The 22437-nt window shown below is 36.6% G+C and overlaps 1 protein-coding gene across 1 annotated transcript; it reads right to left on the bottom strand.

Annotated features, from left to right (window-relative positions):
• Nucleotides 1–505: 505 nt before the first annotated feature.
• SLC7A13 (solute carrier family 7 member 13) lies at nt 506–12800 on the bottom strand. The gene is given in 7 exon segments (XM_024731713.1): nt 506–627; nt 630–771; nt 3095–3456; nt 7863–7994; nt 12116–12219; nt 12221–12729; nt 12732–12800. Coding segments are annotated over 7 exon segments (1440 nt in total).
• Between the last annotated feature and the right edge of the window lie 9637 nt (nt 12801–22437).

The raw sequence follows: 22437 nt of genomic DNA, 5'->3' as shown, positions 1-22437 counted from the left end.
GACTCAGGAAAGTTGAAGAGAATGCTTTTTAATTTAATTTAATTTATTTATTTATTTAATTTTTTATTTTTGGCCACACAGTGCCGCTTGTGGGATCTCAGTTCCCTGACCAGGGATTGAACCCAGGCCACAGCAGTGAAAACACTGAATTCTAACCACTAGACCACCAGGGAACTCCCATGCTTTTTTATTTTTAATTGTTAACTTTTATTACAAGACAACCACAACTTCAGTAAAGAAGGGATGGGGTGCAGAAAAAATGGAAGAGTGGGAGAGACATCATCAATATATCAATGCAAACCAAGACTTAAGCTTTCTGCAAAACAACTGAGCTTTCATTACACATTACAATTTCTGTGTGATTTTTAAAGATAAGTACTGTCCTGTGTACTTCTGTATATATCATCTCATTTGAGAAAGAAAGTTACCATAGGTACTTTATCATTAATGTTCCATTATGTGCTTAATCTTTATTTGGAACTTGATGTGTTTTTAGAAGGCTATTTTATTTCACAGTTCTAACTTCTACTTCTGACATCTGTTCATCAGACACTTCAGGGATGCAAATATTAAACAGCAATTGTAAATAACACGTCATCTTCTCAAACCAAAGCAACCTCAATTTAGATATATTAAAGGTATATAAAACAGAAGTCCACTGAGAATAAAGAGACACACATAGATATAATACATATGTGGAGACTTCACCAAAGGTATCAAAACCAAGCACAGGCTGATAGCTATTGCTACCAGTAGAAATGGCAAAAACACCTGAAAAGAGCAAATTTTTTTTTAAATTAGATACGAAAACCCATTTAAGGTACTTACATATTTACATAAACAAAATGTAAGATATAAGCTACTCATAGAAAATGGGTTAAATTAACCATGAATTTAGAGAAACCTGGCTTACTATTTAAGATGTTGAAAATTCTTATTGTTAGGGTGTTGGCTGTAGGGGATGAACATCTAGCATTTGACTGTTCGTGAGTGAAAATAATCATGACCATTTGCTGGTAGAATAAACATCTTCTGGTCTAGAAGGCATGAGTTCTTTAAGAGGGAGTTCCTAAGGCCCAAAGGAAGTCAAAACAATTTTCCCAGAAAAATATCTCAAGGCAGTAGGAAATTCATCTCAATAACACAGAGTATCCTCAGACCCTCTGTTACTCAAGTAGATATTGACAGGTAAATATTATGGCTTTGTAGGCTCAGTATATTAAAAACAAAACAAATCAAAATAAAAACTTTGGCCAAAACAAATCTCCTTATTTTTGTGGATTTTTTTGGCTTCTGTTTTGGCCAAAAACCTTGAATCCCTATCCTTGGCACTTGCTTTGTGTTAGTATTGCAAGTGTTTTGCACCAAACATTACCCTACCTAGGGAGAAAATTCAGTAGGCAATCACTTTTACAATGTATTTAAAAGACAGATATGAATCTATACCTCCAAAGTATAACACAGCTAGTCACAAGTTATTAAACCCTTTAATTAGAGGGTCACTCATTTGGGGTTTAAATCATTAAGTGAGTGGTGAGAGTGGGCAACCTTGTCTTGTTCTTGATCCTAGTGGAAATGCTTTGTTTTTCACCATTGAGGATGATGTTTGCTGTGGGCTAAGAAACTCCTTTTAATTAGTAAAATACCCCTGAGAAAGATAACCTATCATCTCAGAGCTTACCATCAGTTATCCAAAAACTGAGAGAGGAGAGAAAAGCATTCATGTGGGCATTAGAGACAAATTTCAAGCACTTACGCTATGGTTACCCTTGCCTTCCTTTTTGATGCAAATGAATATCAAATAATAATATAAATAATAATAACTATCAATGTGGCTCTGTATTGTTTGCATGCCTTAGCTCATTTAATACATCCTACATTCTTAGGAGGTAAGCATTATTTATTCCCATTTTAGGTCTGAAGACACTGAGGATCAGTGGTTAAAAAACAAGAGGATTCCCCTTCCCTATGTACTCTCTGAGCATACTCTGGAGGCCACCACGTAGCAATGCTCATACTATGGTTTTGGTTCATCTGACTGTCTACATAGATTATAGTCTGCCTGAATGCAGAAGCCAAGTCTTATTCCTTTCTGCACCCAGAATACCTAGCAAGGTATTCAAATCATAGTGGCTTCTCAATAATTGATCTAATTAGGGGATGGCTGGATGGAAGTAGAAGGAACTGAAAAGAAAAGATGGTTGTAAGTCAACCAAAGCTGATGATTAGAATGCTGCTTCCTCCCAGAGTTCTTTCTTATATTTTGTACTTAGTGAGAGACAAACCTCCTAAAGAGACTGCCTAGATTTGAATCTTGGCTCCACTCCATGCTGTGTGACCTTGGGCAAGTGATAACTTTGATAGACCTATTTCCTTATCTGTAAAATGAGGATAACACTAGTATCCATCTTTCGTTATTACCGAGAGAAATAATTTTGATAATCCAAGCAAAGCTTTTAACATGATGCTGAGCCAACCAAGCCCGTTTTTACTATTCTGATAATCAAAGCATCAGGCCACCTTTCTTCAATAGTTTCCTTATGCTGTCCAGTTTTTTCTTCTTTCCTTTTCTATGATTAAAGAGCACTCCTGTGAAACTCTTCTTCATCCAGACTGAAAGTAAGTTTAAATGTAAGTAGAATTGAAAGGATGGAATTTGTTGTTGATCAAGTTAAGCTGACGTTTCAGGACAGGAGATGTTATAACTTGTGACCCCACAGCAGCACTTGCCTCTTCTTATTTCCCACCTGCAAAATCTGACCCTGACTGTGGAAGATACTGGTATGCAGTGGTAGCTAGCTACAGAACTAAACAAAGTAATCTCTGCTGAAAAGACTCATAATGATTTGTCTGACAGTCCAGAGGACTATCCTTCTCTCTAACAAACCAAACAGAACCTGAGAGATTTTATATTGAGTAAAATCTACCCAATAAAAATAAAAATTAAAACTAAGACCAAATTATCTGTGCATGCTTCACAATTTGTTAGTAATAAAAAGTTCTACTTGTAGACATTCTGAATATAGTCTTCCAATACATTTACACCCAGTATCTTTGATTTCACACAGAAAAAAATTAGAAAACTCACTTTTACCTTATAAGGTCGAGGTAGATTGGGCTTTTGGTATCTCAGTTTTAGTATTCCTGTCATTGATAAAGCAGACCAAATAGAAACTACAATATAAAGATCGTTTATCAAATCAATTAGGTTTGTCAAGACAACCGCAATGGACACCATAATGACAAGTAGTAGCACAGACATAAATGGAGAGGAGTAAATATTAAGCATGTTAAATAACAAAGGCAGCTGGCCCTCTTGGGCTGCAATGTATATTACTCTTGATGATTCAAATACATTAATCAGAAGGTTGCTAAATAATGAGGCAGAAATGCCAAAAGGAATAACCCATGTTAATGAGGGGTTAACTCTATCAGTCCATGTGAGAGCCACAGCATCTGCAGAAAAACCAGAACACACAGAAGAAAATGTATTTAAAAAGATAATGATAAAACTTTAAAAATTATTTTTTTAAAAAAGGAGGACATTTAAAAAGTCATTAAAATTTTGAATTTCATTTAATTTCACACTTTAATTCCTTATGCATGTGTCCATAGCTCTGTCAAACCAGTTATTATTTTATGTGTCTTCCCCAACAGACAAGGAATTTCATTTCTTGAGGGCAAAGATCATTTACTTTCTATAAAACTACTTCATTCAGTGACAGACATAGAGTAAATTTTCAATGATACTTGAGAAATAAATTGATTTTGTTGAATGGATGATTGAGTGAGTGCTTAAACTAAAACTAGTTTACAGAGTACTGATAATTACAGTCAGAGTGAAAAAAAAGCACAGTGCAATGCTGCTGACACAGGAATGAGACTCACAAAGTTCCCATATCATGGTGCAATTTGAAATACTTAACAGAAATAAAAATATACCATATAGATAGGGAAAATAAATTACACACAGATTAAAATACTTATGACTTCTGGGCACTAGCCTAAACTATAGACCAAGGGCTCTCAGGGGAGGTGGTTTTGCTCCGCAGGGGTCATTTGACAAAGTCTGGAGACATTTTTGATTGCCACAGCTGAGGAGGTAGGAGGTTACTGCTGTCATCTAGTGGGTAGAGGCCAAAGATGCTGCTAAATATCCTACAATGCATGGGACAAAACAACAAAAAATGATATGGTCCAAAATGTCTAGTGCTAAGATTGAGAAACCTTGGTATTGACCAATCTTTAGAGAATATTGAGATTTTTTAACTTAAAGGTGAAGAGATCTTATGAACACTAATTCAGTATAAGTCAGTAGATATAAAAGGCATCAGTGAAAACAATTATCCACTATCTAGGAATCTGAATCCAATTCATATTATGTAGGATATATAAGCTAGGATAGATCATTCAGACTCAGAAAAAAAAATTCTCAGTTTTTCAGTGGAAAGAGTGCAACACGATCTGTGTCCCTGGGGGTAGGGGTCCTCCAGGGTTACGGCAAAGCTGTTTTCCAGGAGAGCCTCCAGCACGTCAACATACTGGCTTATAAAAAACAGTAAAATTTTTTCAATATGATGAAATTGAAATTTCATCAGTGATTCCTGTTCTTTAAAGTCTATTTTTTAAAGCCCTTTCAAATAGCCTCAAGTGCTCTTTTCACTATTCTCTTTAATGCTATTCTATAATATTGGGTCTTGTTTTAAAATGTCTCCTGCCTCACTTAATATTCATTTTAAAGAAGGTATTGTTGGTTATTCCTCCTGAACAGTCATACCTCTGCACATTTTCCATTTTCAGACACATTTCAGAAATACTTCTTTTCAGTAGTGAAGCAATTGTTCTCCTTTGATTTCCCATCCCTGGTTGGTTATAATTAGAGGAAGTTCTAGTTCAGCTCTGCTGCATAATCTTTATCTCTATCTTACAATTGATATTTTTTTCTTTTTCATTCCTTCCCTTATGTTATTTATTTTCTTTAAAAAATTATATTATAAATGCTTTTGATAAAAAGTAAAATAAATAGCTCCAAAACACATAAAGTAAAAATGTGTCCCTTTCTTTGCCAATCCTTCATTCATACACCCCAGAAGTAACTACCGTTAACATCTTTTTTGATATACTTTCATAACTTTTCTATGCATATATAAGCATCTGTGAGAGGTATGTATATGTGTACATATATGTATTTGTGTGTGTGTGTGTATGTGTGTGCTCCTGCATGGTTAATCTTGCTTTTTTCACCTTCCGATATATCTTGATCATATTAATACATATACATCCATCTAATTATCTTTAAAATTTTTCAGTATTCCATTATATAACTGCAACTTAAATTATTTACTATTTCCATATTGGTGGATTTTTAGGTTGTTTTCAATTTTTTACTAATTAAAAATGTTCTTTAATGAACACACTTGTGCCCTCAGGTGTTGGTGCACTTCTCCTCTGAGAGTAAATTCTTAGAAGTGGGATTTGTGAGTCAAAAGGTATATACTTTTTAAAATAAGCTAGGTATTACAAAATTACCCTCCAAAAATGATTGTACCAATTTACTAGTAAGTGATTTTAACATTTTCAGTTTCCTCTCAAAGTACTTAATCATGCCTGGTTGACCAGTTATCTGCAGGCTGCTTCTGGTCAAAGAAACTTTCTTAGCCTCTGCTCCCAGACAATGTACTTACTCTTTTGGATTATCTTTTCCTATGCCAATAGTCTCTAGTTTCAAGTATGACACGGAACCCTCAAGAACACCAAGTGGGAGCAACCTTGTCAACGGTGTGTTAGCAGGGCTTTCAGGAACTTTGAAATCCTCAGACTGAAAAAGCCAGGAACCTGTACTCCTCACTATGACATTTCCACAAACCTCATTGTAGAGGGACAGGCTTCCCCTACTGTGCTGTAGAACTTACTCTATTTTTTCTTCTAAGAAAAACACACACATCCTAGATGGTCTATATCCTTTTGTAGCTTTTTATGTTTATTAAATATACCCATTTGTTTGAAAACATTCACTCCTTAATCCTTAAAATTCCTTAATTTAGGAATCCATTTCTTTTGCTTATAATTTTTTCTCCTATTATATAAATTTTGCCATTCATTAAAGAAAATTTGGAAAATTTAGTAAAGAATAAACAAAAATCACCCTCAATATCATTCCAACAGGTCACTATTAATTAGTTATTGATATTTTCTGTTTTATATTGTAATATAGATCCTGCCTTTGCTCTCATTATTACATTATAAACAGTCTTTTTACTTTAAGTATTCTTCAAAAATATGATCTTTGAAAAATCTCAGGATGGTCTATTATATACATTTCTATAAATTATTTATTTATTTCAAATTTATTGGATATTTTGGTGGTCCTTAATTTTTTGCTTTCATAGGTAATGCTATGATGATTGTCCCTGTACATACATTTTTCATGTATAGCTCTGATTATTTCCTTAATGTAAGTTCATAATACAATAAAAGGTAGATATTTGAAATCAAAAATATTATTTCAGAATTTAAACAACATCTAAGGATGATATGTCTAAAAGAATTGTATTAATTATAGTCAAAACACTTCATGTGTCTTCCATACATGCCAAAACTAGTATACCGCCCACAAAAATGCTGCAACTGTTATGACACACCAGAAGAGATAGATATTCATCATTTTTAACAACGAGTATGGCCAGAGCACTGGCCAAAACAGATGCCAGCTTCAGTGAGCCATTATAGCTGAGCCAGCTGACCAACAGCCCTGACCACACCTGTACGTAGCTTCATAAATTTATTTTCTACATAATCAAAGTAGTTAATAAATCATTACTTGTTTTTGTCCAATTTAGCAATTGGTTTATTCCCACAAATACTCAGAATCTTGACTATTTCTAATGTACAGCTCCCTAACAGAGCTAGACCACTATGAATCAACACTGATACCATGCATATGGCAGCTTCCTACATGGCAGTAACACAAGAATTGAGGCAAAGTGTGTTAGGGCTTTTATGTTAAACCTCCCTTAGATTTATTTCCAGTGCCCCAAAGATTTACCAAAACAGTAATAGCTACTCAAAAGACATTAGTCCCAAAAGTACTGGCTGATAACTCAACGTTTAATGCTGATTTGAGGAAATTGCTGGTCTTTCATATTTCCTGTTCCTCATTTCTTTCCAAATTTCCTTTTATTCCTTGAATCTGTTACCCATTTTTAAATGTATGTTTATTTCCTTAAGATTTTCCTATTCTTTCATTTTTTATTCTACAACTAGGGCCCTAAAATAGTTATCTTTTTGTCAAATTTCCAATATGTTCAGGGCCCTTTGCCACTATAAATTTTAGAGTTATTTATGGTAAATAACAACATTATATTACATATTAATCATATTAACTATGTATATCAGTTGACCATTAGCATCTATTCTTTTAACTGCTAATGTCCTACATTTCAAGTTTATCATTCTTTATGTCACCTAGAAGAACATTTGGAAAATTCATGTTGTGAAATTTTTAGTAGATATAATATACACATTATATATATTATAAGCACTGATTACACAGTGTCACTCTGGTGAGAAGAGATCATGAAAGGAATACTAACATTTTGAACCCAGTCTGCACCATATGCCATCATTATATATACTTTTCCATATTATCAGAAAACACATTACCATGCTTTAATGTGAAACTCATTTCTAAGCCAAATCATGCTCTTTGGCCCCTCTGTTATTTTCAAAAATTACAAGTTGACTCTCTATAAAATAATGAAAAGCAAACAGCAGTCTCAACTGGTAAAATGATACTTACATATGCTAAAAGGACCAGAACTGTCCTTATTATTGTTTATTGCCTTAGTTATTTACATACAAACCTGAAGAGAGAATTTCCTTGGGTGTCAGAACAGTCAGGTAGGAAATGTTAACCAGTAAATAAACAATAGTCACCAGAGGGAATGCAATAAATATGCATTTTAGAATTGTCTTCCTGGGTTTCTTCAGCTCCCCTATAACACGCAAAAGAGCAAAATCACAACTGGTAAAATTTATGCCTTAAATTAACTTTTAAAATTGCTCCATGTATCAAGTGTTGGGTTGGACTCTTCCTATCCGCCCCAGCCACCACCACCACCACACACGCATGCACGCACACAGTAGGAACTGCTACACACACCCCTCCCTTCACAGCTTGGTGCTAAATGAAAAAAAAAGGGGGTTAATGTCTTCATTTCCCCCATAGATGGTAAAATTTCTGAAGAAATGCACAAGAATGAAAGTGAAAGCTTAGCCCATAAGACCCTGTAGGTTTGGAGTCTACCTGTGTCTTCAGTCTCCTTTGTTAGGTACTAGGTAATGAGTTTGAGTAGTGGGAATACAGTGGTGAGCAAAAACAAACATGAAGCTCAATATTAAGAAGAGGACCTATGATTAATTCAATAATCACCTAAAGAAAGTTAAAATAGTGACTGTGGTAAGCGTCCATGTGAAAAGGGAGAAAGGGCTGTGAGAATACAGTATATGACAAGTTGATGATCCCCTTTGCTATCCGTGTTACAGGCACACTGGTCTTCTTTCAGTTTCTCAAAAGTGTCATGCTCCTCGTTGCCCCTCAGCCCATTCTCTCACGTGGAATGTTCTTTCCTTTTCTAGTTGCCTAGTTGACACTTACCCTTCCTTCAGCAATCATAACTTCTTCTGGGAAAATAGGAGCTAAAAATCTCCTAGGCTAACAAAACTGTCCTATTATACATTCTCATAGCATTTGTGAAAAGAGTAAAAGAGTCTGTCATAAATACTCTCTCCCTGTAGTCTCTTTACCTTCCCTTTATGCCAATATCAAGTGCAGAAAAGACGTGATTTAGCATCATATATAATGATTTTCCAGGATAGTCTTATTCTCAAATATTGTCCCATTTGTGACACCATTTTCCCCAGTCTCACCGTACTCTGAGAATTATCCCTGACATAAAGAATTGAACGTTGGGCTTCCTTGGTGGCGCAGTGGTTCAGAGTCCCCCTGCCAATGCAGGGGACATGGGTTCGAGCCCTGGTCTGGGAAGATCCCACATGCTGCGGAGCAACTGGGCCCGTGAGCCACAATTAACTGAGCCTGCACATCTGGAGCCTGTGCTCCGCAACAACAGAGGCCGCGATAGTGAGAGGCCTGCGCACCATGATGAAGAGTGGCCCCCGCTTGCCACACTAGAGAAAGCCCATGCACAGAAACGAAGACCCAACACAGCCATAAATAAATAAATAAACAAACTTAAAAAAAAAAAAAAAAGAATTGAACGTTATAGCTATGTGTACACAATGTGACTCTGTGCCCTGGTAATAGGTAATAGGACCAAGCACAGACCTCTGATTCACTGGAAACCAATCATTGCCAGTACACGAGAAGATTTCTTGCAAGAATTTGAACCATATGTCAACAAAACTGAGAGAATCAGGAAAAAAGCATGTAATGGCAGCATAAAAATCCAGCTAATAACTCTAGTTTGTAAGTTCTAGAGCTTCCCTAATTCCTGTTGCTCCTGAAGACTGGTTGCTCAGGTCTCCCTTGAAATACAGCATTATTCTTGCAGCAAGTTCCCCTTTGCTAGTTTAAGCTAATGTGTGTGGGTTTCTGTTACTTAAAGCTAAATCCCTCTGACTAATAAATATTTGTCCTTTGACAAATGTCAGATTCCTTCCATCTGCATCTGCCCAAAGGTTGAATGTAATGCCCATGGCATACACAAATATGAGCTGATTAAGTACTTGATGAGTAAAGAATTAGAAAGCTCTCATTTAAATGCTGCCTGAACCACTTAACTATTTATGAGCTTCTGGACAAGTTATTGACTGTCAAGGTTTCAATTTCCTTACCTATATATTGGGGAAATGGAAAATACAGAGACAATAAAATTCCAATCAAATGCCTAGCACTTAATAAGTTATTAATGACTATGGTTATTAGTTAAAGCTTTTGGGCAAGCAGCAGGGCTACTTTTTAGGATTACCTGTACTTTCCTCTGGGCCTTTTGCTCTTTCTCATTATGTATTAGATTGTTACAGAGAGGATAGGAATATAATACAATATAATATACAATATAATAGCTAGACAGGTAGTGAATACCCTTGGTTTTGAACTTAAAAGATGGCTGTTCCTATGGTAGGCAAAGTCAGCTGCCTACAAATTACTATTTTACTGGTAAAAGTGTTACTTAGATGTTAGTTATACTTAAAATTTATTAAGTGAATTAACAATCCCAGCATACACTGAAATTCCTTCAGCTTTTGTTTACTGCTAGCTGGTTTTTAAGAATTCTGTAATAATTGATAGGTTAGCAAATTTTGTTAATCTGTCTTCAGCAAAGTCATCTAGCAATGAAACATCTTTGGCAATGGAACAAAATGAAATTGGCACAGATAGACACCAAAGATATCTCCTCTATCCTTAAAAGAGAGAGAGACAAAATGAGAGAGAGAGAAAAAGAAATTTTTTCTCATTATGCTAGCCTCTCAAATTGCAGTGACCCATTTACTCATAAAAGACTAATCTCTTATAGCTTTCTTTTCTCAATACTTCACTTTTAAATTCAAAGCCAAATTTCCTCTCATGCTCAAAATTCACCAATGACCTCTTAAAATTTTTTCTGATCAGTTCTCACACTCTTCAATTTCTGAAGCATTTCACCATGTTGATTTCACTCCCTTTTGGAAACATGGTGATTTTCTTTCATAATTCTCTAAACTTCCTCTGGCTTCTTCAGCAGATCCTCTTTCTCCACATACTGCCTAAAAGTTGGCATTCTCCAGTCATCTGTCTCCAGTCCTATGCCATCTTGTTCTCCTCTCTCTAGGTGCTTGGCTTAGCAATCGTATCTATCATAAAGCCCATCAGGTGGAAAGCATTTTTGCAGTCACCCAAGATTGTGTGCCATGTCTTATACACACCTGCACACTTCTAGTCTCCACAGCTTCACTCAGATTTTTCTACTGCTAGAACTTTTTGGATTCAATGAAAATTGCTACTTTTCCACTTGATGACACAGCAAAAGGTGATTTTACCTTCCACTGAATTGCCATAGTAATTATATTTTTCCCTTGTAGCCACTTATTAATTACTATTATGCCATTATTTGCTCATAAGGCACAGAATTATAGTGATTTTAAGTGATAATGCCCATTTTTCAAATGAAGGAGAAAAAAAAAAAAATAAGTCCAGAGAGTTAAAGATACTTGCCAAGCTAGTAAGTGACAAAAGTCAGGCCAAAATCTAGGTATTGCCAGTTCTACTAGACTATAAGCCTCTTTGGGGTAAAGAATACATCTTACTCATCTTCAGGCCCTAATACAGGACTTTAAAAATAGTCAGTGTTTAAAAAAATATCTGCTGATCGAGTGATTTAATGAATGATGGACACATCAGTCACTACAGGGGGTACTAAGATTAAAGGAAAAATTTGTTCAGTAGTAGAGCATCTGTTTCATGTTTAAATGTCAAAGAAAAAAACTGATAAAATGGTTGACTTTGAGAAACATGAAATAAGTGTGCAAGTTTCCTGAGGAGGTGAGAGGGAAAGGATACAGGTAGAGTTCAAGGGAAGAGACTGACTTTGAAAATGAAGAGAAAACTTTTGTCCTGATGTTGAAAGGAAGAGTATTAAGTCCAGCCTTAGAGCAATCAAGGATATCTATGATTATACTCTTTTTAAAAATACTTAAGAGCCTGAGTGTGTCGCACCCACCCACCCATAACACAAGCATAGTCTGCATTGGATTATTCTTGGATTCACCGTTTCATGGAAGGGGAGTATTTCCACAGCCCGAGAATTCATCCATTAATAGAATGAAAACTAGTTTGACATGGAGGTCCCATATCTGTGGTCCCGGAATAGAAAGCTGAAAAAGAGAAGTTATTCAAGGAAATAAATACTTTGGAATAACTGTGGGAAAAATTAAGAGTAGGTGATAAGTGCAGAGCTGGTATATCTTGATCTGATTTAGAAAATAATAAGGAAGAAAAAATAGATTGAATCATTTATTTTAAATGAAACAGAAAATATAATAAAAGATGTGCATTTCACATGGTGTGCAATAAGTTATGGCTTGAGATTGTTTTTCTCAAGGTATTGTTGGTTACCTGCTATATACATAGAGTATCCTCCACCTGAATATGAAAAATATCCTTGGAAGACAGCTTCTGTAAACTGGGAGGCTTCTGGAAACTCAGCACCAAAGGAGTTCTAGATTCTGCTTCCTCCCTCTTACCAGCAACACTCCTCCACTTAGGGAAATAAGGCCGAGTATGGCCATTTTCAGCACGGTGCTGGATATCTGAAGCCGAGTCACCTCTTTCACACCACGAAAATTCAGGATTCCCACAATCCACAATATGGCCAGGGCCAGACATTTCTTTGGCAGCTTTGGAGCACAGCAGCTGGGAGAAAAAGGCTGGATGCTGTACCCAGTGAGGAGCGGAGACTGACTGGCAGCTAGCCTTGGCCCCAGAAACAAGGTTATCCAGAGGTTCAGGAAAGAGATCAAGTTGCCAAAACATTTCTTCAGACAATAGTAGTGAACTCCACAGCATGGGAAGGTTATACCTCTCTCTGCGGAGCAGAGAGAGGTCATAATGGGCAATAAGGCACAACCAGCCCAGATGCACAGGGAGAGCCCCACGTTCATGCACGAGTGCTTCAATACCCCTTTGGAGGCCACAAAAATGCCTGCTCCAATTAAATTAACATGATTATATTAATTAAAAAACTTGTGCCCCAGGAATATCTAAACACGCTCTTGAGATGTATCTTCCTCTCTGCATCCATTGTAATTGAAGAATTTTAAATTTTTATTTATATAAATTATAATTTCTGAATTTTCTTGCCTATGTTGCTGGAAAGGATGTTCATGGATTCTCTGAAATAAAAGAGTGCTGCCCTTTTTTTTTACACCGTTGTTAAATATAGCCTATGTTCAATCATTGACAAAATATATGTGATGCATCCAAGTAAAATAATGTAAGATTACTTGGAAGGGTTTAAGTTTGACTTGTTTTTTAAATTATTATCAAAATAATACATTCAGATGGAAATAAAGGATTTCAATAAGATAGGGTATTACAGCAAAAAGCAGGGGTTGGGCTTCCCTGGTGGCGCAGTGGTTGAGAGTCCACCTGCCGATGCAGGGGACACGGGTTCGTGCCCCGGTGGGGGAAGATCCCACATGCCGCGGAGCGGCTGGGCCCGTGAGCCATGGCCGCTGAGCCAGCGCGTCCGGAGCCTGTGCTCCGCAACGGGAGAGGCCACGACAGTGAGAGGCCTGCGTACCGTAAAAAAAAAAAAAAAAACAGGGGTTTCCTGCTCTAGTTCACTCCTTCCTAAACATATTCCCAGTTCTTTTCTCTGGAAACAACCATTTAAAAGTATATATGGTTTTGGTTCTTTTTGGTGGTTGCTTCCACAACTCTAAACAGTATGAAAATACTTTTATTCTTAAATATCTCTACTTAAGAAAGTGTCCGTTGACTTCCTCCCATGAACACTGAGGAATTAGCTCAGTTACTATCCTCTCACTTACTCTACTCCCTCTTCCTCCCATTTTTTACCATCAAGCTTTCAAGAAACCAAGTATTTACCTTTAATCAAGTTCATGGAAACCAATTAACAAGGTGAGGGAGTGAAAGACCCTGCAACATAAGCCTGTCCCCTAAACAGCCATAATTCTGGCTTCCTGGGTCACATGCAGAAAGATGTGGACAGGAAGTAGAGGATGAGGCCTGACCCCCATGGACAGAAGGAAAGAGGATCCTGATCATCTGAGCAAGGTCTGAACCTTAATAACTCTTATATATGTTGACTCTACAATGCAAAGCGTTGTCCTGAGCATCTCTAAAGCCTCATAAGCTTGGAGCACACCCCCTGCCTCGGAAGTAAATTATTTCCAAATTATCCTTTAAGAGTAAATGAAAATGAAGTTGTTTACATTTTTGCTTTGGTTGTGGGTAAACTGGCTATTTTCTGGCAGATTGCATCTGATCCACCAGAAAGTCCAGTAATAATACTGTACAGATCTCAAAAAACATGAGCAGGTTCACTACACAAATGAAAGCATGCCTCCCGTCCTATCCCAGAGAAAAGGACCTAGGAGTGAGGGAAGGAGACCAGAAAGCTCACCTTAAAATAGAAATACAGTATGTGAAATAAGCCACACACAGAAAGACAAGTATTGCACGATTCCACTTATATGAGATACCTAAAATAGTCAAATTCATAAAGTCAAAGACTGGAATGGTGGTTACCAGGGGCTGAGTCCAGGGGGGAATGAGTAGTTGTTAATCAACAGTCATAAAATTTCAGCTCTGAGTAAGCTCTAGAGATGTACAGCATTATAACTACAGTCAACAATAACGTACACTGGAAATTTAAGAGGATAGATCCCATGTTAGGTACTTATCACAATAAAATATTTTAAAAGAGGGTAAAATATAATTTAACTCATGGAAGAAAAGAAACAAAGTAGAAGCAGGGGGCAGAGTTAGCCAATGTCATGTCAATCAATCGCCCACCTACCTACTTTCAGGAGAGACAGTGAGTGAATCCATGGCCCATGCCTTGGATTTCACAGCAGGAAGATAAGAATAGAGAAAGAACGATGGCTCCTAAATAGCAGTGTGGTAGTTTTGTAGTGTATGAACTACACATTTGGTTATGCTAAACTACATTTCCCAAATTTCTCAGTTAGAACGGACCATAAGGAAGATTCTTGTGTGAGATTTAGAAAGCAGAAGTGAAGCAACAGTCACTTTGATATTTCACACTGACAAGGAACCCCTCCTTGACCAAACTTAGCCAGGCTCCTTTGAGCCTTCATCCATGGTCTGTTCAGCACAGTTTAGCAAGAATACCCACACCCTTGCTATCTAATCAAGTTCCTCTTTGTCCTTCTCCATTCACTGACTCCCTCACTCTGCCCATGGCTATAAATTCCCAGGGGTCTTTGCTGTATCTGGTGTCAAGTTCATTTCTAGATTGAAGTCCCTTTCCCCTACGGCAGTAGCTCGAATAAAATCTGCCTTGCCATTTGTAACCAGCATTCTGGGCAATTTTTCTTTTACAATATGCATTGTGTTATACATGATGGCCCACCCCTTTGCTGTAATTGTCATATATCTGCTGGCTTATCTCTCTAGCATGAGACCGTAAGCCTGTAACTCTTCCACCTTCACCAAGATCCTCCTTCAGCTGCTCAGCCTCTGGGTCTGGTATGTGTTTAGTTCCACCAAGAAGGGCCCCAACTTCTGCAAGATGTCCACACCATCAAGGTTAGTGGTAATAAAAACTGGCAGATCTCAGTTCATCTTTGTAGGCTCCAGCTTGTTCTTGTTTTCCTTCACTTTTACATGCATCACCCCTTCTGGATGACTTGAACTTCAACTTCCCAGCAGCAGACTTGAGGTAACAGCCTTAATAGAGACTACTTAATCAGCTCCCACAATTACGTAAAGTCAATCTCTAAGCAAATCCTTTAGTTTTTATAGATAGAGATAAAAATAGAGATTCAGATAAAGAAATAAAGATATATAGATAGATCTACACATAGATATAGAAATAGATGTAGATGTAGATACAATTTCCTAGTGGTTCTGCTGCTCTAATTGATACAGGGAGCAAAAGGCTATGGCATTTCATGCATCCCTAGAGTTTAATAGTATTCAGGTATGTCTGTGACACTGAAAACTAAGAGTGTAAAATAAGAAACTTGGGCTGGAATATCAACCTGCATTTCTGGCTTTCTCAGGACTACCAGAGATTCTCCAAACTCAGGGAAAACACTCTTTGAAACGGGACCCCTACTTTAATGGGGGTATTCTTGAAGATTCTATGTGGGGTTACTCCATCAAAGGGGAGAATCTGTAAATCATCCAATATTAGGCTCACTGGCATAGCACCTCCAGTGCTCAGAGAATTATCTTCCACATAGCACATAGGTGAGCTCAGTCCTTAGACAGAAACTCTGCAAAGCTAAATGAGAAACTGCCATGCCCATGCCTTTTCACACATGACTTAAGAAACAGAAGATTGGGAACAGCAGAGAAGAGACATTTCAAAAGACTAAATTTTACAGCGAGATGCCACTCTGAAGTGTTTACAGTGTTTTTCCTGTTTATCATTGTTTTTCTTTTTCTATAATTGCCCTCATAAGAGAAGATCTGTCATGAAGGCAGACCTAACTGTGTCAGTTTTGTTGAGTGTATATCATTACCTCAATTGTACAGATATGCAAAAAGAGGCTTTCAGAGGTAAAGGAAATTGTCCAATTCATAAGCCTCCAATCCTGTGTTACTTCATGTTCTTAATGTCTAATTCTACTTTTTGTAGCCCTGATTTAAAATATAAGTAATATCAGATTGAGGATCCCCATATGTCTGCTTTTCCATAAAAGCAACAAAATACTGAAAATTTTGTCAAAATCATCTTTTTCTGTACTTTAGAAACTAACCCAAGACCTGCCTCAATCTAGGGAGAATTTATTCAAGAAAAACTTCTGAACTTCCATTAGAATAGTTGAGTTTGTGGATTTTTAAATTTGGCCTGTTCCCATCCTCCTTCCCCTAACTCCGAACTAGTCTTGAAAACCAGCAGCCCTGACATATTGTAGCTGTAAAAATGAGCAGTGTTGCAGCCACTGAAAAGGGGCAAACCAGGAGCTCCTCCAAGAGCACCATCTCCAGAGCATTCTTCTTACTGGACCTATCTCTTGACTCCTTGAAAAGCCCCATATGCAGGGCTCGGAAAAACCCCTCTCAGCAGAGTATTTAACTCAAGCAATCAACTACAATTGTCGAACACAGCAACAGACTAAGGCAGCAATGCCGGTTCAGGGGGAAAAAAATTCCAGCCTAAAATAGGAGATGTCCAGAAGGGCCTTTGGAAATAGCTGATATATTCTTAAATATCTAGAAGGCCATGTGCACATTCAGGGCTGTATAAATGCCCAGGAAAGACCTAACAGGGCTCCAAGCTCTCACCTCTGGCTGACACTGAGGCCCTGTGAAAACCGGAAATGAAGCGTAAGTTAGTCTAGTAATTTGCCTGAGCATAAAAGGAGTGCCTTAACTCACACGGAGAGCTCCTTAGCAAAGACTGGAAGGCTTATTGGTCCCAAGCATTTATGGGAATCTCTGATCAGTCATTAGCTGACTACTAAGCCCACCTACTAGAGAATACAGTGGCTGCACACTAGGGAATACAAACTGCATTTGTTTATCAGGGCTGCCAAAAAGAGCTGTCTTAAAACAACAGAAATTTATTGTCTTATTGTTCTGGAGGCTAGAAGTTCAAAATCAAGATCTCAGCAGAGCCACACAATCTCTGACATCTCTAGGTGAGAATTCTTCCTCATCTCATCCAAATTCGTGTGATTTCTGACAATCCACAGAATTTCTTGGTTTGCAGATGCAAGACTCCAGTTACATGCTCTTTTTTTCCTGTGTATTCATATGTTCTTTTTCCTCTGTGCCTTTCTTGTTTCTTCATGAGTCACAAAAAATTTTTTTGAAACTGGACATTTTAGATAATGTGAATGTGGCAACTCTGGAAATCAGATCCCTCCTCCCCAAAGTTTGTTGTTATTGTTGTTATTGCTGCTGGTGTGTGTGTGTGTGTGTGTGTGTGTGTGTGTGTGTGCTTAATCACTTGCCTAGACTAATTCTATAAAGTTTATATTACGGGTTGAATTGTGTTACTCCAAAAGACATATTTAATTCCCAATACCTGGTACCTCAGAATGTGATGATATTTGGAAATAGGGTCTTTACAGAGGTAATCAATTTATAATGAAGTCATTAGGGTGGGCCCTAATCCAGCATGACTAGTGTTCTTTCAAACTGATGAAAAACCAGTGAGCCCCAAATAGAATAAATTTAAATAAGTCCATACCCTAGCACATTATAATCAAACTTAGATTCTTGAAAGCCTCAAAATAAAAATGCTCATAATGTATAAGAAATTTTCAGTAAGATTAATGCTAACTTCTCATTAGAAACTATTGAGGCCAGAGGCAGTGGAATGATACAATCAAAGTGCTGGGGGTGGAGGGGGGAAGACTGTCATTCAAGAATTCTATATTCAGCAAAACTATTCCTCAAAATAGTGAGAGAAATTAATATATTCCAAGATAAACAAATGCTGAGGGAATTCACAACTACCAGCTCTAATGGGAATCTTTCAGTCTCAAATGAAAAGACACTAGATGGTAACTCAAATCCACATGAAGAAATAGATTATCAGTGAGGATAACTACATAGATAAATGTAAAACACAATACAAATGCAATTTTTGTAAATTTTTTCCTCTATCTGATTTAGAAGACAAGTGTATAAAGCAATTAATATAAATGTGTGTGGATGGTCTTATAATGTTTAAAGATATAATTTATATAACAATAATATCACATAGGAAAAAGGAGGGAATGGAGCAAATCTTCTCCATTAGAGCAAATGTTCTGTATGCTATTGAAATTAAGTTAATATTAATCTAAATTAGATTGCTTTAAGTTAAGGAGCCAGTTGTAATCCTCAGGACAAACACTAAAAAAAATAACTTTTTAAAAAAAGTAAACAGAAAAAGAGAGAATTTAAATGGTACATTAGAAAATATCTATTTAACACAATAGAAGGTAGTAATGGAGGAACAGAGGAATAAAAAAGACATATAGAAAACAAATAGGAAAATTGCAAACATAAATCCTACCTTATCAGCAGTTACATTAAATGTGAATAATTAAATGCTCTGATCCAAAATGCAGAGACAGGCATGATGGAATTTTTTTTTAATGATCCAATTATATATGGTATATAGGAGACACTTAGATTCAAAGACACAAATAAGTTAAAAGATAGAAAAAGATACATAATGCAAATGGTACCCAAGAAAGAGCTGGAGGGGTTATACTAATAAAAGACAAATAGACTTAAAAAAAATTCTACTAGATAGGAGAAACATTTTATAACAATAAAAGGATTGACTTACAAGAACAAATAATAATTATAAACACCTAATAACTGAGTCCCAAATATATGAAACTAAAATTTACAGAATTGGAGGTAAAAACAGAAAATTCAACAAAGTTGCTCTCGGGAATTCCCTGGTAGTTCAGTGCTTAGGACTCTGAGGTCTCACTGCCGAGGGCCAGGTTTCGATCTCTAATAGGGGAACTAAGGTCCCGTAAGTTGCACAGCATGGCCAAAAGAAAAAATAAAAAGAGTTGAAAAAAAATAGTTGCTCTCAAAAATTGATAGAAGAACTGGAACAAAAATCAAAAAGAATTTATACAACTTAAAAAATATCAACCCACTTAACCTAACACCCATCATCAGCAGAATATACATTATTTTCAACCACACATGGAACGTTTTCCAAGATAGATCATATGTTAATTCATGAAATAAATATTAAAAGATTTAAATGGATTTGTCATACAAATAGAGTTAAATTAGAAATCAAAAACAGAAGGAAGCTACAACAATCAAGACTGTGTGGTATTGGCAAAAGAACAGACAAATTGATCAAGGGTACAGAATAGAGATCCCAGAAATAGACCCACACAAATACAGTCAAGTGGTCTTTGACAAAGGAACAAAGGCAATTCAATGGAGAAAAAAGAATCTTTTCAACAAATGGTGCTGAAACAACTAAACATCCAAAAAAAAAAAAAAAAAAGAATCCAGACACAGACCATACACATTTCATAAAAATTAACTCAAAATATATCATAGACCTAGATGTAAAACACAAAACTACGAAACTCTTAAAGACAACATAAGAAAAACCCTAGGTGACCTTTGGCTTAGTGATGGCTTCTTAGACACAACACCAAAAACACAATCCATGAAAGAAAAATGTGATAAATTGGACTTTTCCTAATTTAAAAACTTTGGCTCTGCAAAGACACTGTTAAGAGAATGAAAAGACTAACCGCAGACTGGAAGAAAATATTTGCAAAACACATATCTGGTAAGGAACCAAAATATCCAAAATATAGAAAGAACTCTTATAACTTAGCAATAAGAAAACAAACAACCCAATTAAAAAGTAAGCAGAAGAACTGATCAGATACCTTATCAAATAAGATATACAGATGGCAAATAAGCACATGAAGAGATGCTCCACATCATATGTCATGAGAGGATTGCAAATTAAACTACCACTACACACCTGTTAGAATGGCTGAAATCATTGACAATAGCACTGAGAGCACCAAATGCTAGTAAGAATGTTGGGTAATAAGAACACTCATTTATTGCTGGTGGGGAGGCAAAAATGGTATAGCCACATTGAAGACAATTTGACAGTTTCTTTAAAAACTGAACATTGGCTTACCATATGATCCAGCATTTGCACCCCTTGGTATTTACCCAAATGAGTTGAAATCTTATCTCCACACAAAAACCTGCCCATGAAGTTTTATTCATAACTTAGCTAAAACTTGAGGGCAACCAAGATGTCCTTCAGAGGTGAAAGAATAAACATCTGTGGTATATCAACGGAGTATTGTTACGTGGTATACAATGGAAAACCATGCAGCAATTAAAAGAAATGATAAGACATGGAGAAACCTTAAATGTATATTGCTAAGTGAAAGAAACCAATTCAAAAACACTACATAATACATCATTCCAACTGTTGAGAATTTAGCTAAGCTACTCCATGGTATTGCAGCCTTGGCATCCCTTTTTTTGGCCAAGAAACTTGCAGGGGTCTTAAACTGGCATTAGCTCCTCATGCAAGAACATTGTCCAGATAACAGCCTGCAGTCACAAGTAAATGTAAGTTCTCAGTATGACTTCCCCAACAGCCCTTGTGATAAACAGTCACCCCTCCTCCCAGAGCCTTCCCCTTGTGTGTACCCCTTAGATAAGACAGTTGGGGAGCTTATCAAAGCCCTACTCTTTTTGGTTTGAATTGACCAATCTGACTTAGCCTGGAAACCCCAAAGCACTCCACCCATGGACCTTAATAAAGGCACATGCCCCACATCCTGTCACTCTCTCTACCTACACCATGCCTTGACCTCCACATGTGGTCCCTCAACATATGCTGTGTACTTCCTCCAGGACCTGTGAGCAATAAACTTCTCTATTTCAACTCCCTTGTGGTCATTTGTTGAACCAGGGCTCACCATCTGTCATCACAGGACTCAACAAAACCTAATTTAATGTTTATTAACGTCACAGCAATGCCATTCTGGAAAAGGCAAAATTACTGAGACAGTAAAAAGACAAGTGGCTTCCAAGGATTTGGAGGGAGGGAAGGATCAATGAACAGGTGTTGCACAGGTAATTTGGGGGCAGTGAGACAACTTGTATGACACTGTAATGGTGGATGCATTTGTAAAAACCCATAGGATATACAACATAGAGTGAACCCTAATATAAACTATGGACTTCAGTTAATAACAATTTATCAATATTGGCTCATCAAATCTATTTCTTACAGTAGATCCAGCAATTGTTGGATCACATGGCAAGCCAATTTTTAGTATTATATAACATATTAACAAGATGTTAATAATAGAGTAACTTGTGTAGAAGGGGTAGAGGGGAGTGGAGGGGGGGAGAGTTATGTGGGAACTCTCTGTACTTTCTGCTAAATCTTTCTGTAAATCTAAAACTGCTCTAAAAAATAAAGTCCATTAATTTTTTTAAAAAGGTACAACAAGTTTGCTAGATACAATATCAATTTACAAAAATCAATTGTATTTTGATACATGAGCAAAATTAAGAATGAAATTTCACTCACAATAACACCAAAATGAATAAAATACTTAGGAATATATTTAACAAGAGAAGTGCAAAGCATACACTAAAAATCATAAAACTTTGCTGAAGTAAATTAAAGAAGACCTAAATAAATAGTCATTCTATGATTATGGATTAGAAGACTCAATATTGTTAAGATGGCAGTTCTCTCCCAAACTGATCTGTAGATTCAACACAATCCCTACCAAAAAACTTTTTACAGAAATTGACAAAGTCAAAAATTTATATGAAAATGTAAAACATCTAATAGCCAAAATAATTTTGAAAATAAGAATAAAGTTGAAGAACTTTCACTTCCTAATTTCAAAACTAACTATAAAAGCTAAAGTAATCAAGACAGTCTGGTATTGGCATATAGACATGTAAATATAACTGACCCTTGAATAACACAGATTTGAACTGTGAGGGTCCACTTATATGCAGATTTTTTCAATAGTATGTACTACAGTACTACACAATCTGTAGTTGGTTGAATCCATGGATGTAGAACTGTAGTTAAGGAACCTTGGGTGTGGAGGGCAGACTCTAAGTTATATGTGGATTTTCAAATGTGAGGAGGGCCAGTGGCTCTAACCTGCTGTGTTGTTTAAGGCCAACCGTATACAGATTAATGGAAGAGAATTGAGAGCCCAGAAATAAAGCCT

This window comes from Neophocaena asiaeorientalis, unplaced genomic scaffold (genome assembly GCF_003031525.2).
Source record: "Neophocaena asiaeorientalis asiaeorientalis breed wild unplaced genomic scaffold, Neophocaena_asiaeorientalis_V1.1 scaffold371, whole genome shotgun sequence".
Lineage (NCBI taxonomy): Eukaryota > Metazoa > Chordata > Mammalia > Artiodactyla > Phocoenidae > Neophocaena > Neophocaena asiaeorientalis.
Note: the sequence above shows the minus strand (reverse complement) of the source record. Positions and strands in the feature narration are given on the sequence as shown.